This window comes from Neoarius graeffei, chromosome 12 (genome assembly GCF_027579695.1).
Source record: "Neoarius graeffei isolate fNeoGra1 chromosome 12, fNeoGra1.pri, whole genome shotgun sequence".
Taxonomy (NCBI): Eukaryota; Metazoa; Chordata; class Actinopteri; order Siluriformes; family Ariidae; genus Neoarius; species Neoarius graeffei.
This window is the reverse complement of record NC_083580.1, coordinates 69,378,719-69,396,349: the sequence shown is the minus strand read 5'-3', so window position 1 is coordinate 69,396,349 and position 17,631 is coordinate 69,378,719. Positions and strand designations below refer to the sequence as shown.

At 42.6% G+C, this 17,631-nt stretch overlaps 1 protein-coding gene across 6 annotated transcripts in view; it reads right to left on the bottom strand.

The window, feature by feature from the left end:
• Positions 1-4,663: 4,663 nt before the first annotated feature.
• mark2a (MAP/microtubule affinity-regulating kinase 2a) overlaps positions 4,664-17,631 on the bottom strand; it is an 89,960-nt gene continuing 76,992 nt past the window's right edge. For 2 of the 6 annotated variants that reach the window (XM_060936320.1, XM_060936322.1), the window contains exons 16-18: positions 14,674-14,700; positions 6,695-6,733; positions 4,664-6,123 (exon numbers count right to left, since the gene is read on the bottom strand). In XM_060936320.1, coding sequence (XP_060792303.1) covers positions 5,688-6,123; positions 6,695-6,733; positions 14,674-14,700 — 502 coding nt within the window. In that variant the 3' untranslated portion in view covers positions 4,664-5,687. The other 4 variants (XM_060936321.1, XM_060936323.1, XM_060936324.1 and 1 more) reach the window with 4 other exon arrangements.

Genomic DNA, 17,631 nt, shown 5'->3' with positions numbered 1-17,631 from the left:
ATCAGATACACATCTGATCATGACGCTAAAGTAGGGTATGATGTTAAAAAAAAAAAAAATCAGCTTTTTAAAGTACTGTAGTTCTACTTTCCTATCTATAGTACACTGCTGGCTTCCGTGGTGGCCATCTTGGCAAAACTCAGGCAGTTTATTTTGAGTCCTAAAAGACCAGGATCATATCTACTTAAAAGAGGACAGCCCTATATTCCAGAAATGGACTGACAAGATGGTGTGAATAATGCGCGGTCTTTGGCTCAAATGTGCAATAGTTGATTTTTTATTCCTTAACTGTTCAAATAACCTGGGTAGTGGATGTGAGTGGACCCCTGCCTGGTCACCTGGATCTCCAGCTACCTCACCGACAAGCTGAAGTACATCAGACTGAAGGACATCATGTCTGACAGTGTGATTAGCAGCACTGGAACACCCCAGGGCATGGTGCTGGCCCCTCTTCTCTTCACCCTGTACACCGCGGACTTCTGCTACAACTCGGAGCTGTGTCACATTCAGAAGTTCGCCGATGACACAGCCATCGTGGGGTGTATCAGGGATGACAGAGAGGAGGAGTATAGGAGCCTGGTGAGGGACTTTGCCGTTTGGTGCAACAGGAACCATCTGCAGCTCAACACCTCGAAGACCAAGGAGCTGGTCATTGACTTTGGGAGGTCCAGACCAAGGTCATGACCAGTTCTGATCGAGGGAGTCGAGGTGGGGGCTGCGGATTCCTACAAGTACCTCGGGCTGTAGCTGGACTGGACTTGCAACACCAACCACTTGCACAGGAAGGGACAGAGCAGGCTGTACTTCCTGAGGAGGCTGCAATCCTTTAACATCTGCAGGAAACTCCTGTGGATGTTCTATCAATCCGTGGTCACCAGTGTCCTGTTTTACACCGTGGTGTGCTGGGGGGGGGGGGGGGCAGCACATCCAAGAAGGACACATCCAGGCTGGACAAACTGATCAGGCGGGCCAGCGTGAAGCTGGACTCTCTGGTGATGGTGGCAGAGGACTATGGACAAACTGTTGAATATCATGGACGATACCAGTCACCCTCTGCACACCATCATCAGCAACCAGAGGAGCCTGTTCAGTGACAGAATGTTCCTTCAAGTGCAGGACTAACAGACTCAAAAACTCCTTTGTCCCTCACGCCATCAGACTGTAGTACAACTCCTCTCTGGGGGGCGTTGGAGGGGTAACAGGAGGACAGAGGACGGGAAGGAGCAGTAGCCTAGCCTGACAAAAAGCAATACTGGACAACGTGCAATATCTCTCCTGCTTGACTGTTTTTTTTTTTTTATTTGTATATGTAAATAATTTATCTAGAAGTTTTCTCTACTTTCTATTCTCTGTTTATCCTGTAATGATGCTGCTGGAATTTTAATTTCCCTGAGGGAACCCTCCCAAAGGAATCAATAAAGTTCTGTTCTGTTCTAATCTAATCTAAGTTAAAAACAATGGGTTACACCATGATCTTAACAAATCTGGAGCCAGAGTCTGCCCAGTAGAGACAAGAGTCGAAGTCAGGCACACCTACTCATTTGGTAGCCCCGCCCCCTTTCTCCTAATTCACTTGTTAAATCTGACATCAGTAACCATTTCCAGGGCCAAGCACCCCTTTGGTATTGTTAATGTAGAGGCTTTGTCGCTAAACCCCTTTAACCACTTTTCTTTTTTTAATTAAAGCCTAGTGACAAACCTAGCAACTTTATCAGCACATATTAGTAACTGTCTTGAACTCGATATGTCTCTCCAGTTCACATCACAGCTGCTGTTATACGAGTTTAGAAAGCAGGTTCATGAGTCATAGTGTAACGCCTGACTTACGCTTGTGACCAAATCACTGATAACCATAATCCCAACCCATGACCGATGACTGATCATGACCATTTGTCCCACCCTCTTGCCTCTTTGGTCTTCATTTTAAACTTTCTTGATATAAGTACTAAAAGCGAAGAAACATTTTCCTTCGTGGCAATTGCATGCTCTTTTTTTTTTTGGACTTGGTTCTATTCAAACAACGAGGGACACAGCACTGCAGCATGCTGAGAAGCCGAGTCGTGGCCCCAGAAATATGGTCATTACATCACGGGTTAACAAGGGGATACAAAGGTCGAGCATGTCACCCAGGGTTTTAATCACTTCATTCCCAAGTGTATCCATGCCTTCTTATAATAGAATAACGTTTTAAAAACTAATTTCTGGTGGAAAATATAAAATGTGCAAATATCAGCACAGGGAAATCTAACTGTTCATATTAGACACAGAAAAGAAAATTTAGACTAGAAAAGTGACATGGAAAATATGCAATTTCGTCATTTAGTGTTGAAGGCGGGTGGCACGGTGGTGTAGTGGTTAGCGCTGTCGCCTCACAGCAAGAAGGTCTGGGTTTGAGCCCCGTGGCCGGCGAGGGCCTTTCTGTGCGGAGTTTGCATGTTCTCCCCGTGTCTGCGTGGGTTTCCTCCGGGTGCTCCGGTTTCCCCCACAGTCCAAAGACATCCAGGTTAGGTTAACTGGTGACTAAATTGACCGTAGGTGTGAGTGTGAATGGTTGTCTGTGTCTATGTGTCAGCCCTGTGATGACCTGGCGACTTGTCCAGGGTGTACCCCGCCTCTCGCCCGTAGTCGGCTGGGATAGGCTCCAGCTTGCCTGCAACCCCATAGAAGGATAAAGCGGCTAGAGATAATGAGATGAGATGAGTGTTGAAGGCAAGTAATTTGGTACATTCATAACCAAAGGCATTCCAAAAAATGGACATTGAGCCATCATGAAATTTTAATTACAATTTTTTAGGCTAGCCATTGCCGCCATCTTGAATTGTGAGATAGAAGGCAACTTCTGGACAATTATTTAGTTTCAAATTTGAATTCTGCACCATAAAAATGTATGATTTGACACAGAGATCATCAATATCAGTCTACACAACTTTACTGCGATTAGTTTTCATACCACTCATGGCCACCATCTTGAAAAATGGCAACTCCCAAAAACTACATAGGGTAAATAAATGTAACCATGTCCTCAGTATCATTATATCCAATGCTGATGAGAAAGTTGTCACTAGTGGCCATTTAGAAAAATGGCTGCCATGGAAGATATATTGAAAAGTCATGATGGCTCAATATCCAATTTTTCTTGATTGCCTTTGGCTATAAATGTACCAAATTATCATCAATCACAAAACGCACAACTGTTCTGGAATTTTTAGCTAAACTGCACCACATGGGGATGAATGGTGCTACAGATTATCCTGAACCAGCCACCAAGGGCGTTAGATTTGTGGTTACTTCACTTTTAAGACACATTACGCTGTCCATGTTTTCATCATTGTTATAGACACTATATAAGCTACGTAAAATCCTAGAAGCAGAGCTTTGTGAACATATGTAATGTCACTACGATATTACACAGCAGTGCAGTGCCTCATTTTTTTTTTAAAGATTTTTTTTGGGCTTTTTCACCTTTATTGGATAGGACAGTGTAGAGACAGGACAGGAAATGATTGGGAGAAAGAGACGGGGAGGGATCGGGAAATGACCTCAGGTCGGAATCGAACCCAGGTCCCCAGATTTATGGTATGGCGCCTTAGCCACCTGAGCTACAACACCCCCATGCAGTGCCTCATTTGTACTGTACATGTAGCCACTGCAATCATTCCAGTCTGCAATCAACTGACCGTGTTCAAATAATGCTGCTGAGAAATCTCATCTCATTATCTCTAGCCGCTTTATCCTGTTCTACAGGGTCGCAGGCAAGCTGGAGCCTATCCCAGCTGACTACGGGCGAAAGGCGGGGTACACCCTGGACAAGTCGCCAGGTCATCACAGGGCCGACACAGACAACCATTCACACCTACCGTCAATTTAGAGTCACCAGTTAACCTAACCTGCATGTCTTTGGACTGTGGGGGGAAACCGGAGCACCCGGAGGAAACCCACGCGGACAACATGCAAACTTCGCACAGAAAGGCCCTCGCCGGCCACGGGGCTTGAACCCAGACCTTCTTGCTGTGAGGCGACAGTGCTAACCACTACACCACCGTGCCACCCTGTAGTGAAGTCATAGGTTTCAAAAGAACTAAATAAAATTGCAACAGATACTCAAAGTCTACTCAAGTATAGTATTCAAGTAAACATACTTCATTACTGTCCATCTCTGCTGCAATATCAGCTACCACGTGCACACCGTAAGGTCCCCTTTCAAAGGGTGCCATTTCTTTTGCCCTAATTGAATACCTACTCTTGTGTCAATTTAGACTGCTTTCTTTCTCGGCATGAAAATAAAACAAATTACACCTTTTTTTTCCCATTAATTCAGGTGAGAAACTGGAAAAAAAAAGTATTTTTTACAAAGCAATCCTCATATAAAATTGAAACCTCTTAGGGCAAGGATATGACCTGAAGTCCATCTGTCAAGGTTTACATTCATGAGTTTCATTAGTGAGTCGTTCATTTTCAGCTTCATAAATAAAAGACCCAATGTGAAGGTGTTTATTTAAAAAAAAAAAAATAATAATGCATATTTCCTGAGCTGATGGTCTCGCATTTGTTCAGTGACGTATACTGTTTCATGCACATGCCACATATTTTACCATTAAAACAAACTGATCACAAGAGCATTTAACTGAAAAGTAAAACGTCTTGCAAAACAAGAGACGACAAAATCATCCAACTGTTTTATTCATATAATATAATCTTCTCCAGAAAAAAAGGCAACACAAAACAGACTCATTCCAGTGCAGCACATTGAAACCAACCAGCAACTTTTAATTACACTACAATCCACCAATAATTACTTAATTGGCCCTTAATTAGTTTTTGAAATATGACCCGTGCAGCAGGAACAGGAGGAAAAAAAAAAAAAAATCCTAATTATCTGGGCTTAGAGTGCAGTGAGATATCTGATTGATCCACCTCCAGAGCACTGAGGATTCAAGTCTGCACTTCCATCTCAGATCAGATCCGATCCGATACGACACGTTACTGGGATGTACACGTGAGTGTGGAGGCTGAGAATGTGAACCACAGCAAGATGAGTGAATATTCAAACTTCACTATGGCTCTACTAAATGTGCGTCGTACTTCAGTCTCAGTTGCCCGTCACTAAGCGTGCTGTACATTCAGTGTCAAAACCACCAATTTACCTCTCTGTTCAGAAACAGTAATTTGGAACTGGAAGTAAGAAAATCAAGTAACTTTGGAGATGGGGATTACAGCGTGTTGAGACAGTTGCTGGTTCGAGTTTGTAGTATAAGAAAACCACCAGCAAACACTTTTCAGTTCGAGAATTACAGAAACGTCCTTCCTCCATCACTATACTGTTGAAACAGAAAATGACGGAGGAGAAAGGAGAAACCACAAAACTGGAAACAAAAAATTGTCACAAATAAAAGAGGACAACAAAATACAGTTGGGGTGGGGAGTGATCTGGGGACAGAGAAACCAAACCAAGGAAATACCTCCCACAAAAAAAAAAAAAAAAATCATGGTGGCCCTCAAAAATATCTATACACACACAACCTCCCCCACCAGACTGTGCTAACCATCCTGCTTCATTTACAGTCTTTCAACTCTTCGCTGTTCCCACTTCTGATGGCGCCACTCTTCTCCTAACGCACATCTGGGCTACAGCTCTCACATCTGCCACAATTCGGTATTAACTTCTTCCCCAAATAATGCTTCAACGCTCACAGCTTCAGCTCGTTGGCAATCTTCGAGGCGATGTTCTTGAAGGCGATGGAGGTGCCCGAGATGCGTTTGAAGCGCACGCCGTTGAGGGAGAGGCGGGGCAACTTGCACACTTCCATCTCCCATTGAACAAAGTCATCACGTGAAGGATTCCCTGACTTGCACAGCAGCATGAAGCGTTCGCGCAGCTCGTAATCGCAGCTGTTGGAGTCCAGAACTTTCCGGATCTCCTTCATCATCTCGTTGGGCTCCATGGACGAAGTGGTCTTCATGCTCCAGGTGAAGCGCAGCGAACGCGGCTTGATGTCCTTGGAGGACTGTGTGGATGACGGCGTGCTGGACACAGGAGAGGAGGACGACACCGAGTCCCTGTTCTCATCCCCTGCTGATCCCTGGGTGCCTTTCTCCAGCTTTTCTGCAGTGCTCAACATGGGTCTTGGGTAGAGGTGATGAGAGGAGACAAACAAAGGAGAAGGTGAATGAAAGGACGACAAGTTAGCTCAGACACAGCAAGCACAATGCTGATTCAGGACTGCACAACCTCATCCACTGAAGCATAGCTCACATACATGTGAGAACACAGACATTACCATCTCAACTTTACACAGGGGAACATGATTAACTCAAAAATAAAAATGTGACATCATGAAGCAGAGCTACAATGCAGTCAAACCACTGTGGCATACTTTTCAAGTTTAATTCAATTTAAAAAGTAAAAAATAAACAAGTGCACTATAATCCTTGAATTGACTCATCATAATGTTTATCTAATGGTGGTTAGCTGGGTGAAAATTTAATAAATCAAAAAAAGGTAAGAACTCAAGTCTATAGATCCAAGTGATTCTCTTTGGAGGTACAATATCAAACTTCAATTCTAGTTCATTAAAACGTGTTAGAAACTATTCAGTAATTCTTAGAGACAAATTAAGAGCTACAACCAATTTGGCCAAAATGTATAGGTCATGTTTAAACACTGTAATGATCATTACTTAATTGAGGTCCTCACCTGCTGGCCTCATCTCGACCCTCTCCCTCATACGGACTCCTCAAAGAAAACCGGCACAAGTTTAGTCGATTAATCAATCACTTTTCATGTTCTTGTTACTGGCCATTAAACAGAACTAACACCTGGATTACTACCTCTGGCTACAGGCTCCTGAGAGGAGGAGTTTAAACAGTATTGGAATAATATTAAAGTACCTCTGAATTTAAATAAATAGATAAATAAAGTTCTTTTAAATGGCTAAGCTACATAGATTGGTATTTGGTTTAACTTTGCATGTGGACATATCCAGGCCTAAAAGTTACCCTCCGACTCAAAAGCACTTAATCTCAGAGGGAAATATTATATTTATATAAAAATAAACAAAATTAAAAATAAACCTTTATTTAAAAAAAAAAAAAAAAATGCATGACTGGATGGATTTCCAGGTGAAGATGGCTGACTAGAAGACATGTTCTCACTGTGCTCCCGCTCCCACCCGTATTTATTACAGCATAATATGCGATACTGTCCATATTTTTTTTATTTTAGTTTATTGACTGGATGTTTTTGAAATAAGTAATACCACAAAACCGGTTTTTGGGACAACGAGCGATGTCAAAACAGACGAAAATACAACCACGAAAGACGACGGCCGCCATGACCGCCAGTGCTAGCCAAACTGACATGCTAGCAGCAACAGGTGACCAGGCCTCGCCTCCGGTGGACACCGCGGCTCTCGTCCGCCAAGTGACTAATAGCATTAGTGAGGTGATGGATCAAAAACTGTCTATACTATCTGGGACTCTGGCGAAAAAAAAAAAATGCATACAACTTGTGTAAAGAAAGAATGAGTGGCACTGCATAGGAGTTTAGTTTGTGGTCATAAATGTAAACCTACAATGGAAATTTGAAGAGGATGACATCATAAGGCCAAATAAAAAAAATTAAATAAATAAATAAATAAAGTGCGTTTCCGGTAACCCGACTGACCGAGAATTTCGGTGGCGAAATTGCCGACCATAAAGTTTTTATTACAAATTTCCCTCGATATTTTAGTGTAAGCGGCGTTAGTTTGTCAATTTTTTGTTTCAACGCATTCAAGTTGTGAAAGAAACGATAAAAAGTAAAATGTTTCGCCACTTCTATCAGCCCTCCTGCATAAACATGGAAGCGCACTTGTATACTGAAGGAGGAAGGGAAAACTGAGCTGAGCCGCCATTTTGAATCCTCATTCAAGGCTGTAATGCAAATTGTTTCCTCTTCAGTATACAAGTGCACTTCCATGGCAGGGAAAAACACTACATTTTGCCGCCTATGTAGTCCCCTATTTATACAAATAGGAGTCATTCAGGATTCAGCCATGTTTTTGCTCGACCCAAGTTCTACAGTAGGCTAGGCTAGGCCGTCTGCTTTTAACGGAAGTAGCCTAGGACGTTATTTTCACGTTATTTCTTGATAAGGTGTTTTCACGTTATTACATGAAAATATCATGAAATAACGTGATAATTTCGTATCATGAAATTACGTGATGTTATTACATGATAAATATATTGTAAAAACGTGATAACTTTGTTAACATCTTTTCACGTAATTACTTGATTCTAAGCCAATTTTTTTTTTGAGTGTGGCAGCAACACGCTTCCGTAGATCATAACTCAAACTCTGGCGATATTTTTTTATTCGTTTAAAGATTTAAAACACTTTTATTTTATGATGTGTGGTATAAAGGATTCTGTGCCAAAATACTATTTTGTAAGATGTTTACTTGTGTTAATTTTTTCGAACAAAAAAAAAAAAAAACAAAAAAAAAAAAACAACTTTTTCCTACCTACCGACCTTATTTTAGAATTTCATGTTACCTGAAACACACACTTTTTTTTGGCCTAATCTGAGACTTATAGCTACAGAACATGTGCGCTAGACTTGGCTAATGTAAACAGGGATTGAAACGGGCAGCCGCCCACCTGCCAATGCGAGTTGGAAAGGGTACAGGCGACTAGTGACATGTACTCAACCGGGTGGGCGACTGGCTCGCCACGCTATATATATATATATATCAAACTACTCACTGCCTCGATGGTTTCTATCAACGATTCTCGCCCATTTTAAGCAGAACTTGGTCTATTTTACCGTTTTTTTTAACAATAATTTCAATAGATTTTGTGAGACATTTGTCAAGTTGGCATAGACGCGGGCGCCGCCATATTGTTTACGTGCGCAGTATACACCGCTACATGCAGCATGGCTGCGCGAAGTTTCGTTTCTTCCCGTTCATTTTCGTTGCTGCCCGTGAAGACAAATGTGACTTGAACCGCTATTGGTCAGATAGATTAGACCCCCGCGAAGTTTAAAAGTTCTTGGCTTGACATTTCTGACAGCTATCAAAACAAACGGATATCGCTCAACAGGCATGTGGCAGGAGATGTAGAGCCCCAGGAGACACAGAATGAGGAGGTGGAAGATGATGACGACGAGGAGGCGCAGCATGATGTGGTGTATGACCCGATAGATGATGATCTGGATGAGGGTTTCGAAGATTGTGATAATGAGATGACTGAGGAAGAAGTTTATAGACAGTTGAAATTGATCACTCATGTATAATATGGTTGTATTATATGAATAAATATCTAAAATCGGCTTGAAATTTGTAATTTTATATACATCAGTGCTACTCCATTCGGACCAGTACCTCTGAGAGACACTGGTCCAAATTGACCAGTGCTCCCAAATTCCCATTTCGATCCCTGGTAAACAAAACTGTGGTCATTATTGATAAACTGAGAATGAAATCAAAAATATATATATTTCTAAAAAAATTGTTTTTGGCCATACCACTCCAATGCCTGATCTCGTCTGATCTCAGACGCTGAGCAGAGTTGGACCTCTTAAGATTGAGAGTTCTACTCATGGTCAGGTCATACCAAAGACCATCATAAAAATAGTACTGTCCTCTGGCGAGGTGCCGCAATACAGATGTGAGTAAGGAGTCAGACTCTCGCTTACTCCACTGTAACCCTAGATATGCAACAGGCAAGAGGTTGAGGGCTACAGAAATGTACCACAAAATCGAGACAGATACACTTGCTGTGTACGAGCCAACTAGCTATTCAGTGTAGTGAACGTACGCCATGAGCGTACAGATGATTCTTGTGGGAATTTTTTTTTAAAATTGGATTCTACAAATCATAAAATATATGATTTAAAATGGCATTTTCAGAGATACTTTAATATCAGATGCACACTGAGTATAATCATAGAATTTTAAGAAGTTACCAAGCTAATCTTACACTATAGTTGTACTAAAACAAAGCTGAGCATGGTTCAGACTTCAACAGTCTTGGTAACAAAGAGAATAAAAGGGCAATAAAACATCAGCACACAAACAGATTTCAGGTTGTGAACCACTTCCATTTCCTCACTGCAGAGAACGGGGGAGCGTAAGCCAGAAAGCATTGCTGCAACAGTCCCTCCACCACATATACCGTCGAGCCTCCTCTCTCAAACCTTTCAACCTTCAGGGAGCAGCACACACCCCTTCACTCACTCACTCATCTGTAGTTCATTAGCGACATTTTTTTTCCCCACTAATTTTAGAGCAATTATCCAAGAACTAAGGCTACATCCACACGACAACGAGATTTTTTTTTTAAATATCATGTCCACATGGGCAACGGATCAGTAAAACATCAGGTACATATGGCAACGCAACGCTTGCTGAAAACGATGCAATACACATGCCACACCTCTATGTGCGCTGTAAGACGGTCCCATCGGAGACACCAGAACAATAGAAGTAGACGCATATGCATAAACCCCTTCTTCTGTAGCATTAGCCACAAAGTTTTGATTATTAATAAGTAGCGTAAAACGAAAGACGCAGAAAGAGGAATGAACGGGGGTAGATGGAAGCCGGTACGCCAACATTGAGATCCTCCAGTATTCTTTAATGGTCCGGAATAAATTGAATGCTACACGTTGATGGATTACTTTGTTCTTCTACGCCCTTTTTGAGGAATGTATTGTCGGACTTAAACCAACATCTGAAGAGGTGAGATCTCTCCTTTTTTTTTTCCCCCTTATTTTTGCTGGCGGGATTGTTTTTGGAAAGCAGTGAAAATATTTTGTAAGCGCATTTCATGAACCAAGTTATAGGATTTGACGACAACTCGCATCGAGTTCGTTACACTTCTACCCGGCGTGAAGCACTGACAGTCATGTGGTTGTGACATCGTAAACAAATCCGTTCGACTCATCCAGACGACTTCGCAACGGCGCCATTGCCAGATTTTTCCACTCTGGAACCCGTTCTCAAAAGATTTCGTTTTGGGGCACCCAAAACGCCGGTGCCGTGTGGACGCCAGGCCGAAACGATAAACAATTTTATCAGATTCACCTGAATCCGTTGCCGTGTGGACAGGGCCTAAAACTTCAGCTATGATCTGGACCCATCTAGGGCAACGAAATGGTTGATTAGTTGGTCATTCATTGCTGTCTGAGATGCAGTGAGATATTTCCTTTCATGGCATGGCCATGTGTGTCCCAGACCACCTCCGAATGTCTGAGTGATCAATGCGTTTGACTGTGTTCACACCTATACCTAGTGCTGACCGTTCATGAGCCAATCGCAATGTTCATGCAGGTGTGAACGGGACGTAACATGACCTGTTGCTTTTTGTTTAGTCTTCTTAACTTCAAGGAGAGAGAGAGAGAGAGAGAGAGAAGTGAGGGAACCATTTAACACCGCTCTAACGCAAGTAATAACAGGAACTAATTTTACCCTGTCCACACTAGGGATTTTGTACCGATACGAAACTACTTTCGTACCGCAACACCTGTCCACACTAGCAACTATACCGGTACTGTAGCAGTATAACTGTATCGGTACGAAACCCACAAATGTATGGGTTTCATACCGGTACAGGATCGATACTGTAGCACTTCGCTGTAGTGTGGACAGATGAAGCGGTTCTGTATCGATACAAATATAATGCGCAAAGTCACACACCTCAATTGATGTCTTCGCTGAATAAAATAGTGAAGAACGGAGATTCGTTTTCTTTGTTTCTTTCTCAACTGCCTCGCGCGTTTTATACGATTCGACTGAATAAATGACCAACAGAAATACAGACTGTACATTGACAACAAAAAGCACACACACACACACACACACGTTGTTTCATCCGTACGTAAGCCGAGAGAGGCCCTTCATATAATCCTTTTTTTTTTTTTTTATTCACCTTGTTATCCTGAGATAACGACAATTAATTCAGGATCTCGAGAAAACACAACTAATTCGAGATCTCGAGAAAACAAAACCGTTATTTCGAGATCTCGAGAAAACAAAATTATTCCGTGATCTCGAGAAAACAGCTGATAAATGGTTCATTCAGGTGCGCCAAGAGACTTGTGATATGCTGACTTTGGGGCTATTTCTCATTCTGTATAGACGCAACTTTGGTCATTAGAATGTCTGGAACAATCGATCACCTAATAAGGCAATATTTTGATCAGGGGTTGACCTAGGGAGAGATTGCATTAAGTCTTTTAATAAGGGATAATTTCAAAATTAGTCCGCGGCACCTCCGCAGAAGACCGGCCCGGCTTCGTCTCTACCGACGGAGATAGAGTGATCCAGCTGAGATCATGAAATAATTGTTTTGTTTTCTCGAGATCACGGAATAATTGTTTTGTTTTCTCGAGATCTCGAAATAACGGATGCCATATATTCTCGGAAGGAAGTTACTCGGTAACCACGGAAACATTTCGCGCACGCGCATTTCAACTACCATGAAAGAAAACCGCAAACATTTCTCGCTAGTGTGGACAGATGCACTAAACTGTACCGGTATACTTTGTATCGATACAGTTATACCACTTTCGTACCGGTACAAGTGTGAACACAGCAATAGTTTCATGGACATTCGTCAGCATTAAACAGAACCTGTTTAAGGTCATTGTTTAAGAAAGAAAAGTGTTGGCAATTTGGTGTGGTGTAAGAGAAATTTAAAAACACTGCAGGATGCGCTACTATGGGGTGAGGGGAGATCAATTTCAGGGTGGTAATGGCCCTCCACTTCACATTGTGTCATGTCGCACCACTGATTAATTTCCAATAACAGCATGAACCGAAGTATCTAATTCCTTATGTATAAACTGCACTGCTTCCACAAACAGGACTATGCCATAATTTACAGTTATTAAACGAAATCTAGTCGTACATGAGCTGATAGTCGATGAGGCGTGTAGCCTAGTTGGCTATAAGCCATGCACGACGAGATTGAGTGGAAGAACTTGTATTCTATCCACATTACTGGATTTTGAGAAACCGAGCATTTTTATTTTTTGCAAATTCGATAAATATCACGCAAAATGTCCGACAAAAATCATTTCCGCTTAGAATGTAAACAAACTGGCGAAACGACCGTAGCACATTTGTGAAAAATGCTATAATAATTCTTGAAAAATAATAAGATACACTCTTTCCATCAAATACTTTTATTCCATATTTTGTTGCTTTTTTCTTCAAGTTTTTAATTTCATCCTCGGCTGGTTCAGCAACATGCTCTGCCATTTTGTTTTTCTCTACTCACGGTATACGAGCGGATATCCTTGTAGTAGAGTAGCCAATCAGAGCGTGTGATTGCTCAGATCCAGTGAACGTGGATAGAATAATTTAAAGTTGTTCCAGTTGAGGTTTGCGTTCCTTGTTCTCCATTAGAAACATCACAAGTGAAACCGTAGACATGGAGAAAGCCTTCCTATTTATCAGGACGTCTTGATCTAATTTTCAGGGTCTTGCAAACACTGTATTGAAGTAATATTACTGTGCATCACCACATCCCTTCAGTACATTATTTTTCCTAAAAATGTGTGTATTCCCGACTGGCAGCCGTCGCGAGGTGCGTGCATACTGACTCCAGGAGGTTGAGAAGGCGATTAGACCCAGGGCAGACAAGACAAGGCCAGAACACAGACAAAAGCAGCACATCAGCTCCCATACAGGTGGTTTAGTTCAGCCATTAGAACATTTCAGTAACACACAACCCTTTTCCACCAAATCAGTTCCAGGGCTGGTTCGGAGCCAGTGCTGGCTTACAACTCGTTCAACTTGCGAGCCAGCTGAGAACCAGTTTGCTTTTCCATAGCTCACGGGAGCCACGTCATTACGTCGCTGTATACGTCAGTTACGCCGCTGCGTTTGCATAAACCTTGGCGCGAACATCGAAGCAACAGCAACACGGAGAAGAAGCAGCAGCAGCAACAACAATAATAATGGATGACTTCGCGTTTGTACAGCTGCTGCTTCTCGTCGCTTAAAAATGGCGACCTTTCGTGGTCTTGCTATTGTTGTTGGTCTTAACAACTCCCCCCCCCGCTGACATAAGCGGTTCTTTCCTCTGGGCCAGCAGAGAGTTGGTGCTAGCCTGGAACCGGTTTTTCTGGCCTCAGAGCCAGTTCTTTGTCAGTGGAAACAGAAAACCTGGTTCCAAACTAAGCACTGGCCCCGAACCAGCCCTGGAACTGCTTTGGTGGAAAAGGGGCAACAGAGAACTAGATCTGTCAGGTTTCAGAGAACATTTTCATCTGAAGCATGTGTGGCTTTGAAGAGTCGGTCATTGTAGTTACTTAACTGCATTGTAGGAGATTTGCATGGAAACAGAACAGACTACGGCACAAGGAGACCTATTCATGAGATCAGAGGCACAACAAACACTGACTGGAGTCAACAGCTGCAACAAAAGGGTGAGATGTGAATGGAAAAGGGATCGGAGTTATTCACTGGAGAGAGAAGCGAGGGGAGGAGAAGCGAGCTGGGCAACGGACGCAGGGGGTTAGTGAAAAGGCAAAACCGGAAAGAGATGTACGATATGTTCACAAAAAAATAAATAAACATCCCTTGCATTGAAACCACAAACGACAGAAGGGGGAGGGAAAAAAAAAAAAAGAAGAAGAGCACAAAAACTTTTTTGCGATGATTCAAGGGTTTTAGTATTGCCTACCTTCTGGGGAATCTGAATGAGAGATTTCTACAAGGGGGGAAAAAAGGTGGGGAAGGAAAAAAAAATTCTCAAATGTGAAGAAAAAACAGCAAAATCTGCAAAAAAGTATGAAACAAAACAAAATCCAAGGTGGCCTGTCAGGTGAGCTGACCTGCCATGAGGGCAATTAAGGGTTAACTGGAAGGAGGGCACAGAACTGGGGTCATATTAAAGTGCTGATGACACGAACATGACTCTATGCAATTTCTTAAACTATACAACATGGCAAACATGTTTGATTTCTGTTATAATTACGTGAAAAGAAGCTGTTGTTACGCGAATATCCAACTTTTAATTGCACAGCGCAAGAAAACTGGGTCCGTGGCTCGCGGCCACGTTGTGACGTAAGCGGAAGAACACGCTGCGGTTCACTGGCTGTTCTACTCTGGTTCTACTCAATCGAAATGGCGCATGAAAACGCCAGTGAACTCTCTAGTGCTAGCTCTTCCTCTTCTGGGAGTCTAGAATTGTGTTGATCTCTTCCGAATAGAATCTATGATATGTTGCCAGATACTGCTGAAGTTTTCCAGCCCAAAATATGTTCAAAACCCACCAAAATGCACTTGAAACCGCCCAACTGGGCGGGAAACCTCCCAATCTGGCAACACTGTGTAGGCACTGCTGATGGTAGTAACACACGTTTGTGATGAACTGAACACCCAAGAGATTCTTTTAAGCTGGGAAGGGTGTCAAAACAATCCAAATCGAAGTGTTCAGAGCACAGGACGGATGTTGGTGAGGGCTCCCACTTGTCACGAGTGCGCCTGACTTGCTTCACCCACAGCTCGGGATCTCTGGGGAAACTTGAATAAACTTACCCCATCCTTGTAGGTTTTGGAGCAAAAGCCGGCAACACAACGCGAAGGCATAATAACTATATATATATAATAATGTCTAATAAAAATACTAATAATGATAAACTGAGCACCTGCCGCATCAACAACAAACTGGTAAGTTAGGAGGAAGGTTCTTTCGCTGACGTCATATAGCTCCTCCTCCTCTTTCATCTCCTGGGTGCTGCAGCCCCGTCAAATTTGCCCAAATAGCCGCGTTTTTTATCATAACTTGTAAAATAGGCGCCTTCGTGAATTAATATATGGACCATCGGGAATTACTTTTTGTGTTATAAAACATCACCAAAGATGTCAAAAACGTGTCATCAGCACTTTAAGCAATAATGTTATCATCACAGCTGGAATTATGTAGTAATGAAAAATGGATTAAATCTTAAACACTGAAGGTTTTTTTTTTTTGTAGGGGTGGGGATTACAAAGATTAATGAGATTAAAGGGGGTGGGGTGAAAGGGGGTCCATGATCGTGGTTAGGTCCATTATGGCGTTTCTCACAGTGAAACCCATCCCTGCTCCAAGAGCCCATCATTACGAGGGGTCAGTTCTTAGCCACAGATATCTGTGCCACTCCAAACCAGCTTGTCCTGAAAGAAGGGAGTAACTTCAAAGGTCAACAGGCCAAAGGGGTGAACTTTGAATGGAGGTCCTCTCATCCCACAATAATAATCCAGCAAATTTTAAAAGCAGCAGCACATTGTGAAACATCCTGAAAGAATTTAGCCAGCATTTCTTCTTCATACCTGGACAAAGTGAGCTTGTACTGATGCGACTTTGGAATAAGGTGATAAAGACCTCCACTGCCAATAATCATGGCCCACTTCAATACTGGTTTTTAACACACCTTTGTTTTTGGTCTGCAGTGAAAAAACAGCTTTATCTACCGTTCTTTATAAAAGTTTGAAAAGGAAATTTTACTCATGAAGTCCTGAGGTAATACAGCTATCCAACGATCCTTGAGAAGACGACGTTTAGGACTCTACCAAGGAACTACATTAAAACAGAAAACAGGGCTTCGGAGTTACAGCAAGAAAAGTCAAACAAAAACCTAAACTGAATATTCTTCTGGATGATTACGGAAACGCGTTTCTGGAGGGGGGGGGGACGACCCCAGATTGTGCGTTTTTATTCGACAGACAAAAGTCTTGAAAAGCCTCCACCTACAATGGTTTGGTATCGCTCAGTGCGTTTACATGCACATCCAAATCGAGCTACTGTCGGTAATCGAGCTAAGGGTCCCAGCAGGGGTGCCAGAGAAATCCTATCCTACATGCACACAAGGAAATCGAGCTATTGTGTGAGGTACATTGTGCACCCGAGCTACAGGTGGCGCTACACGCCCCATCGTGTTGGTACACTTCCGGTTGTCGTCATGAAGAAGAGCTATTCAAGAGTATAAACAAAGTTATCAGTTCCGTGTTCACAAGAACGACGACGAGAACAGCAACATCGATATATATATATTTTTTTTCAACTCCTTAAGCTGAACGAGCATGAACTCTATCTCCTCATTGCTCCAGAAGTGCACGTTTCTACTACTGTTGTCATGCCGACCGAGGCTGTTGTGTTTCCCGCTTGTGGTCTCGTCACTTCCGGAAGGGGCAGTGCTGAAGTAAGTAGCTCGACAGGGTTTACATGCACTAAGTAGCTCGGCTACAATCGCATAATCTAGGTCACGTAGCTCGATTACGAGAAATCCAGTTCGGTTCGATTTCAGCCGAGCAAAGGTGTTTCCATGGCATTTAGAACTTCGATTTCAGTCGAGCAATGGCAGAAATTCGATTTTCTCTATGTGCATGTAAACGCACTGACTGGCCAAGTTAAGGACAAACTCACAATCCAGATTTCTAGAAAAGTTCAATAAACATGGCCAAGAAGCAGATACATCCACAGGAAAAGAATTTAAGTGATGGACGATAAACAGACCTTTTCCCGTAGCCTGTCACATGAACGCAAGCTGATCTTGTTACCTCGCCCACGACGGAATAAGCAGGGCGAGGTATTGTATAATCAGTGCGGTTTGTTTGTGTGTGTCTGTTTTAACAATCTCGCGTCTAGACGGTTGCACCA